The sequence below is a fragment of the Microtus pennsylvanicus genome, chromosome 3, assembly GCF_037038515.1.
Source record: "Microtus pennsylvanicus isolate mMicPen1 chromosome 3, mMicPen1.hap1, whole genome shotgun sequence".
In the NCBI taxonomy this organism is placed as follows: Eukaryota; Metazoa; Chordata; class Mammalia; order Rodentia; family Cricetidae; genus Microtus; species Microtus pennsylvanicus.
The window spans coordinates 81,632,390-81,641,828 of NC_134581.1; the positions used below are offsets into that span (position 1 = coordinate 81,632,390).

The 9,439-nt window shown below is 37.8% G+C and overlaps 1 protein-coding gene across 1 annotated transcript; it reads left to right on the top strand.

Annotated features, from left to right (window-relative positions):
• The first annotated feature begins 375 nt into the window (after positions 1-375).
• Positions 376-1,329, top strand: LOC142846779 (olfactory receptor 8G18-like). The gene has a single exon (XM_075967587.1). The coding sequence runs from the start codon at positions 376-378 to the stop codon at positions 1,327-1,329; it is 954 nt and encodes a 317-aa protein (XP_075823702.1).
• Positions 1,330-9,439: the final 8,110 nt, after the last annotated feature.

Consider the following 9,439-nt stretch of genomic DNA (forward strand, 5'->3'; position numbering starts at 1 on the left):
TTCTAAGGCAGAAACAATTTATACGTGTACTTTTTGTACATGGAAAATAACAATAAATTCACTCTGACAATATGGACATCTCTCTCTCTCTCTCTATATATATATATATACATATGTATGTATATATATATATATATGAATACATACATACATATGTATACACATAGCACATATAAATAGATCATGCACACATATATGCACCCATATATGTGATTTGGGAAAGTATTTCTTTGTGTAGCCTGTCGTTTCTTAGAACTAGCTTGATTGGCCTTGAACTTACAGAAATTTGCCTGCTACTGCCTCCCTAGTAATGGGATCACAGACTTGACTACCACTACCTGGCTTAAACAATTCTTTTACTCCTTCAGGATCTGGATGAAGAACATAGCAGCAGGAAACCATTGCACAGTAACTGAGTTCTTCTTGGCTGGGCTCTCAGAGAAACCAGAACTCCAGATGCCCCTCTTCCTCCTCTTCACTGGAATCTATGTGGTCACTGTAGCAGGAAATCTGGGTATGATCACACTGATTGTGTTCAGTTCCCACCTGCACAACCCCATGTACTATTTCCTCAGCAGTCTGTCCTTCATTGACTTCTGTCAGTCCACAGTTGTCACCCCTAAAATGCTGGTGAGCTTTTTGACAGAGACAAACCTCATCTCCTACTGTGGATGCATGGCTCAGCTCTATTTCTTTATCATATTTGGCATAGCGGAGAGTTACACATTAGCTGCAATGGCATATGACCGCTATGTGGCCATCTGTAAACCCCTACTATACAATGTAACCATGTCCTATCAGATTTATAGTTCCTTGATTTCAGGAGTGTATATTTTTAGTGTGTTCAATGCATCAGTTCACACGGGCTTCATGTTAAGGATTCAGTTCTGCAAGTTAGATGTCATCAACCACTATTTCTGTGATCTTCTTCTCCTCTTGAAGCTTGCATGCTCTAATACCTTTAATAATGAATCTTTGATTCTAATATTTAGTATAGTGAACATCTTTGTCCCAACTCTCACCATTACTGCTTCCTACATCTCCATTATTGCCAGCATCCTCAGGATTAAATCCACAGAAGGCAGGTCCAAAGCCTTCAGCACCTGTAGCTCCCACATCTCTGCTGTTGCTGTCTTCTTTGGTTCTGTTGCATTCATGTACTTACAGCCATCATCAGTGAATTCCATGGACCAAGGGAAAGTGTCATCTGTGTTTTATACTACTGTTGTTCCCATGCTGAACCCATTGATCTACAGCCTGAGAAATAAGGATGTCAGTGTTGCCTTGAAGAAAATACTTCAAAGAAAAAAATTCATGTTTCAGAAGTAATGTGAAAGATTATTCATTAGAAAAAAGTTATTCACAAATACATAGTTTGAGTTGATATGATTAATTTTATTCTAGTTGAAAGAATTATTATTCATTTGCTAGGACACTTTGATAATTTTTAGTTAGAAATTTGAAATTCAATTTTCTATGTACATATTTTCTCCCCTGTTTCACAGAATAAAGCAAACCAATAGTGAGAATGACAAGAAATCATATTCTTCAAATGACTAACCATGATATATATTAATTTTTATAATTATTACTTTAAAAATATTAAACTTCTTTATTAATTCCAACAATCTTGATTTTTTATATCTTTAATTCATTTTTGGAATTTTATATGTAAGTGTTACATTTGCAACATTCCCTCATCTCCCTCTAATTCCTCTAATGTTTCCCTGCCTTTTTCTCAAATTAAAGATCTCACATCTATTTTCTTTAATTCAAATATAATATATGTGTATATATATGCATATACATACATACATATTAGGTGATTTACCCACTGGAAGACTGATTCTGTTCTTAGCCATCATTAACTCTCTATAGCCCTTCCTCTAGGCATGAAGTCTTCTGAGATTTTCACCTTCTACATTATTGTGCCAAGTGAGTTCATTTTTTGCTTTTGTGTAACAAACTATATTGATGAGAATAATGGTGCCATTTTTCTGTTAGACATAGAATACACCATCTCACCACATCCTTACTTCTCCTCGGACTCTTAGAACTTAGAACATTCTTTCATTTTTCTTCAAATGTTCCCTGAGTCTTAGGTAGAGTCTTGTATTGTAGATGGATCCACTGTGGCTCTTCTCCCCAGCATCAGTAGTTTCTCTATTAGACCAGCTATGGATTTCTGAAATCGTCTCCATCTGCCATAGAAAGAGTTACACTTACCTGAGGATGAGATTATCAGTAACAAGCATGCAGTTAGAGATTAAGCTGGTTTAAGAAGGAGTCACTATTAGATTCTCCTCTATGTTCTATGATCCCGTCAGAAACTCACAGTTGACTGTACTTATAGAACCATGCAGGAAGTTCCCCCTGGTGAGGGGACATTAAGTATTTTTTCATAATTTATTTTATTTTATTAAAAAAAAACAGACTGTATTTTTTCACTTCACATTCCAATCCCAGTTCCCACTCCCTCCATTTCTTCTATTCCCTCCACCTATCCCTACCCAACACCCCTTACCCAGTCCTCACAGAGGGTAAGGCACTTTGCTTTGGGGAAGGTCCAAGGCCTTCCCTACTATATTGAGGCTGAGCAAGGTATCCCTCCAAACAAAATGGGCTCCCAAGCAGCCAGTCCTAGCAGTAGGCATAAGTCTTGGTGCCATTGCCAGTGACCCTGCAGTCTGCCCCAGCTATATAACTGTCACCCACATTCAGGGTATCTAGTTTAGACCTATGCTGGTTCCTTCCCTGTTTGTCTAGAGTTTGTGAGCTCAGGTAAACTGTTTCAGTGAGTGTCCCTATCTTGGTCTTGACCTTTCTGCTCATATTCTCATTCCTCCCTCTCTTCAGTTGGACTTTGGGAGCTCAGCCCAATGCTCAGCTGTGGGTCTCTGCCTCTGTTTCCTTTAGGTGCTAGATGAATGTTCTATGGTGACATTTAAAATACTTGTTAATCAGACTACAATGCAAGGCCAGCTCAGGCACCCTCTCCTCTATTGCTTAGTGTCTTAGCCAGGGTAATCATGGTGGATTCCTGGGAATTTCTCTAGTGCCAGATTTCTTGCTAGACCCATAATGACTCCCCCAATCAAAATATCTCTTTTCTTGCTCTCAGATCCGTCCTTCCTCCTATTCCCTCTCAACTATCCTATTCCCTCAAATTCTCTTCTCCTTCCCCTTGTTCCATCTTCTTCCCTTCTATACTCTCTTCTCCCCCCATGACCATGCTTCCAGTTTTGGCAGGCTTCCAATTTTGTCAGACAATCTTATCTATTTTTTTCCAGATGAATCTATGTGTTTTTCTTATTGTCCACTTGAAAACTGAAATAGGTAAAAAGTCCAAGAATACGAATATAAAATTGTAGATTCCAAAAGTCAGAATGTAGAAATAAAGAAACGTGAAGTTTTAAGCCTAGGGGAATGAGAGCAGACTGTCGGCAACATTCTTAGCAGCTTAAGGATTAACTATTAACAGTAGGTTACTCCACCTTATAGCCCATAAGCTCTAGTTGCATGGCTGAAGCGGCCCTCTGCAAACTTATAGTCGTTCTGCAAACTGAGGATCAGCTTTTATTTTATTTTTTTCAGCGTTTAGATAACGTCTTTTGTCACTCATGACCAGAAATTGATCTGAGCTTAGTTAACTTTTAAATGATGGGATGTATGTAAAATTTTACAAATTTTAATAATCCAATTATGTGAAAATCCGCATATTGTCCATTTTTTTTACATTTTCCAATTATGTGGTATACAGGCTTTTGTAGTAAGACCTAATGAATCTCTGAATTTCCTCAGTGTCTTGTTATGTCCCCCTTTTCCTTTCTGATCTTGTTAACTTGAGTGTTCTCTCTCCACCTTTTGATTAATAGGGGTTTGTTAACTTGTTGATTTTCTCAAAGAACCAGCTCTTTTTTTTCATTGACTCTTTGATTGTTTTCTGTGTTTCTATTTTGTTGATTTCAGCCCTCAGTTTCATTATTTCCAGTCTTCTACTTCTCCTGGTTGAGTCTGCTTCTTTTTTTTCTAGAGCTTTCAGGTATGCTGTTAAGTCTCTAATGCGGGCTTTCTCCATTTTCTTTATGTGAGCACTTGGCGCTATGAACTTTCTTGTTAGCACTGCTTTCACAGTATCCCATAGGTTTGAGTATGTTGTGTCTTCATTTTCGTTGAATTCAAGGAAGTCTTTCATTTCTTTCTTTATTTCTTCCTTGACCCAGGGGTGGTTCACTAGTTGACTGTTCAGTTAGAGTATATCAGTTCCAGTATCCTCTTTCCTCCTTGGAATAACTTGACTTATCTGAATAATTTTGATGGGACTCCATATAATTTTACTTATGTGGATAAAAGGGAGCCAATATGCTTTGGAAATGGTCCTTGTTTTTTAATGGGATTTCGGCTTTGGTTACAACCTGGTATTAAATTGGAAAATCTCGTACTCGTCTTCAAAGACCTTCAGCATGGTCCATTAATCAGACCTGGGACAATATTATTAAAAAAATATGAATTATCATATCATGTATGTCCAGATTTTACATATTATGGTTTAAAATATCAGCCATTTATTTGAAAGACTTGTTTGGGCAAATTTGGCAAAATAATTCAAAATAAATGGATCATTGGGGCCAATATGGTCAATTTTTTAAAACTTGTTCTAAATGATTTGCTTAATGTTACCAGAATAAATCAGGATGGTAAAGAAACAATAACTAAAAGCCATTTTCTGGCATGGGGAGATGGAGGAAACAGTGATAATCACATTGCCTTACTCACAGCCCCTATTGAAATTCAGAGGCATATTTGGAAGATTGTGACTGCCTTAAAACTTGTTCAGCCGCCGGGCGATGGTGGCGCACGCCTTTAATCCCAGCACTCGGGAGGCAGAGGCAGGTGGATCTCTGTGAGTTCGAGACCAGCCTGGTCTACAGAGCGAGTTCCAGGACAGGCTCCAAAGCTACAGAGAAACCCTGTCTCGAAAAACCAAAAAAAAAAAAAAAAAAAAAACTTGTTCAGCTTTTTAATGGTTCATTTATTAAAACGGCCGTAACCACTTCTACTTATAAATTTACCTTGTTTAAAAGTAGTAATGTTACTGCTTTTGTGCCTATACAATATGTACTTTTAGGTGGACAAATTAATTTTACAACTGGAATTAGTTGTTACAATTGTCAATTGTATTCATGTATTAATTTCACTGTTAAATTTAATCCTCATAATCAATTACTTATGATATTACAGAAACAGACACATATTTGGCTGCCTGTAAACTTGGGTCCTTCTTGGGCTCAAAATTCTCTAGGTCATATTGTTGTATAATTCTTCAAAAAGATATTTAAAAAACAAAGCCCATGTTAGGTATAGTAATAGCTGTAATTCTCAACCTTATTGCTGTTGTTGCTACTGCTTCTGTGGCTGGTATTGCTTTACATACAACTTTGCAGACAAAACACTTTGTAGAGCAATGAAACAAAGACTCTCATAAACTCTGGAGTCAGCAAGCTCAAATAGATGCTCTACTTCAGACAGAGATTGATGTACTTAAGCAAACTGTGGGATGGTTGGGAAAGAAATATTTATCTTTACAAGAACAAATTACCTTACGTTGTGATTGGAATTCAACCACTATTGTCATTACTGATTTGGCTTATAATGATTCTTTGCATGAATGGAAGGTTATTCAAGCTTATCTTTTAGACAATGCCTCTGCTCGATCTCTCATTGATCACTTACATGATAATATAGGATTTACTTTGGCTAAATCATTTCCTGATTCATATGCCTTCACCATTGCACAAACTTTTCTGGACAAATTGACAGTATTTGATCCTAAGAAATTTTTATAAAGTATTCTTCATACCTCCAGTGTTATGCTTATTGCAATATTCTTTTTTAAAACTTATTTTCTTTTTTAAAATTTATTTATTTATTAAAAATTTCCACCTCCTCCCCTCCTCTCATTTCCCTCCCACTCTCCCTTCCCCTCCCCCTCCATTTCTTGCTCCAGCCCTAAGAGAAGTCAGGGTGCCCTGCCCTGTGGGAAGTCCAAGGCCCTCCCCCATCCATCCAGGTCTAGGAAGGTATACATCCAAACAGACTAGGCTCCCACAAAGCTAGTACATGCAGTAGAATCAAAACCCAGTGCCATTATCATTGGCTTCTCAGTCAGTCCTTATTGTCAGCCACATTCAGAGAGTCCGGTTTGATCACATGCTTTTTCAGTCCCAGTCCAGCTGGCCTTTGTAAGCTCCCATTAGATTAGTCCCACTGTCTCCATGGGTGGACGTACCACTCGGGGTCCTGACTTCCTTGCTCATGTTCTCTCTCCTTCTGCTCTTTCAATATATGTAAGATATTCATTAGTGTGGCTGTGGGATGAAACCAGTTCAGTCACCCTCCCCTCTGCTGCCCAAGGACCTAGCTGTGGACATCTCCTTGGACACCTGGAAACCCCTCTAGAGCCAAGTCTCTTGCCAACCCTAAAATGGGTCCCTTAATTAAAATATCTTTTTCTCTGCTCTCATATCAACCCTTCCTCCATCTCAACCATTTCATTCCCCAAGCTCTCCCCAATCATCCCTTTCTCCCTTCTCTTTCCTCATCTCCCCTTCGCCCATCCCACCCTCACCCCTGGGCTCCCAACTTTTGCCTGGCAATCTTGTCTACTTCCAAAATTCAGGAGGATAAATATGTTTTTCTTTGGGTTCACCTTCTTATTTAGCTTCTCTAGGATCATGAATTATAGGCTCAATATCCTTTGTTTATGGCTAGACTCCACTTATGAGTGAGTACATACCATATTCACCTTTTTGGGTCTAGGTTATCTCAGTAAAGTGTTTTCTATTTCCATCCTTTTGCATGCAAAATTCAAGATGTCATTGTTTTTTCCCCGCTTAGTAGAACTCTGAAGTGTATGTGTGCCACACCTTCTTTATCCATTCTTCCATTGAGGGGCATCTAGTTTTTTTTTTCCAGGTTCTGGCTATTACAAATAGTGCTGCTATGAACATAGTTGAACAAATGCTTTTGTAGTATTATTTGGCATCTCTTGGGTATATTCCTAAGAGTGGTATTGCTGGATCCTGAGGTACGTTGACTCCTAGTTTCCTGAGAAACTGCCACACTGATTTCCAAAGTGGTTACACAAGTTTGCATTCCCACCAACAATGGATGAGTGTGCTTCTTACTCCACATCCTCTCCAGCATAGGCTATCGTTGATGTTTTGATTTTAGCCATTCTGACAAGTGTAAGATGGTATCTCGAAGTTGTTTTGATTTGCATTTCCCTGATAGCTAAGGAGATTGAGCATGACCTTAAGTGTCTTTTGGTCATTTAAACTTCTTCTGTTGAGAATTCTCTGTTCAGTTCAGTACCCCATTTTTTACTTGGGTTAATTAGAGTTTTAATGTCTAGTTTCTTGAGTTCTTTACATATTTTGGAGATTAGACCTTTGTCTGATGCGGGGTTGGTGAAGATCTTCTCCCATTCAGTAGGTTGCCTTTTTGTCTTAATGACAGTGTCCTTAGCATTACAGAAGCTTCTCAGTTTTAGGAGGTCCCATTTAATCATTGTTGCTCTTATTGTCTGTGCTACTGGGGTTATATGTAAGAAGTGGTCTCCTGTGCCCATGTGTTGCAGACTACTTCCCACTTTCTCTTCTATCAGGTTTGGTGTGGTCAGATTTATATTGAGGTCTTTAATCCACAGATTCAATCCCATCTCCATCAAAATCCCAACAAAATTCTTCATAGACTTTGAGAGAGCAATAATCAATTTTATATGGAAAAACAAAATCCCAGGATAGCCAAACAATCCTATACAATAAATGTACTTCCGAAGGCATTACCATCCCTGACTTCAAACTCTATTACAGAGCTACAGTAATGAAAACAGCTTTGTATTGGCATAAAAACAGAGATGTTGATCAATGGAATAGAATTGAAGACTGGGATATTAATTCACAAAACTATGAACACCTGATATTTGACAAAGGAACTATAATTATACAATGGAAGAAATACAGCATCTTTAATGAATGGTGCTGGCATAACTGGATGTCAACCTGTAGAAGAATGAAAATAGATCCATATTCATCATCATGCACAAAACTCAAGTCCAAATGGATTAAAGAGCTCAATATAAATCTCTCTGTCAGTGGCTGCTGAAACCAAATGGCCATCTGCATACAATGAACCTTGAGACATTTGACAATAATACTGAGTCTTGGGTAGGAAAAGCAGTTTCCAAAGGAATGAGGAGACATCAAAATGCCAAACGTTTTAGTTGTGGTAGAATAGAATATCTGAGAATGGATTGTGGACAAGGAATTCCTGAAAATAATGTCTTCTCTGTGAATGGCAAAAATAAAAGATATCAACTTTATTGATAATGTAGGAGGTGTGACAAAGGCCAACATGAAACCAATAAATTCAGATCGGCAAAAGCAGACAAGGCAACCCAAACCATTGGGAAACTCCTTGGGAGGCCTCTCACAGACTTCCAAGTCAAAAGTGATCCTGACATTCTCACAGTGTGGAGTAAATGTCTCACCAAGCATATTAAAAAATCCAGTGCCTGTTGTAAAAAACCATAATGTTCTAGATTTTGGAATAAATATGGAAGATGAATCAAAAATTCCAATAGGAAATAAAAAAACATATATTCTAGCAGGCTTCTATAAATGATCAAAGACCAAAGCTAAGAGGGTGTAAAATGCCATTATAATTCTGGGTTTGATAGGCAATGTTGTGAACATGAGTCCATAATTTTGGCATTGAAATTGGCCTCTTTAATTCCTAGGAATTGGAAACCTATATCAACTGAAACAAAACTCCAGATGGGTTGAATACACAGGATCAAAAGGACAGAGAGGAAGGCTGAGACAATATGTGGCTAATATTGCAGTGAATTTATGAAATCATGACTTGCTGCAATAATGAAATACCCAAATTAATATTAATGCGGTCCCAGAAACTCTTATTTCTGGGAAGGACATTATAAAGTACTATACACAATGGTCACCAGCCATTCAGGCTGTAAAAGAAAACAAAGCAACTAGCAAACCTTTAGAGGTACCAACAATCCTATCTTTAAAATGGGTAACTAAGAAACCAATATGGATTAAACACTGTCCATTAACAGAAGACAAATTGCAAGATTTAGAACAGCTGGTACAAAAACAACTAGGTGTTCACCATATTGAGGAATCAACCAGCCTTCAGAATTCTCCTGTATTTGTTGTTAAAAGGAAATTTGGTAAATGGAGAATGATGACAGATCTAAGAGCTGTCAATAAGGTAATTCAACCTATGGGCACTCTAAAATCTGGAATTTCTCTGCCTTCTCTACTACCAAAAGGATGGTCACCTATAGTTATTGATTTAAAAGACTGTTTCTTCACTATACCTTTACAGAGAAAGGACAGAGAAAAATTTGCCT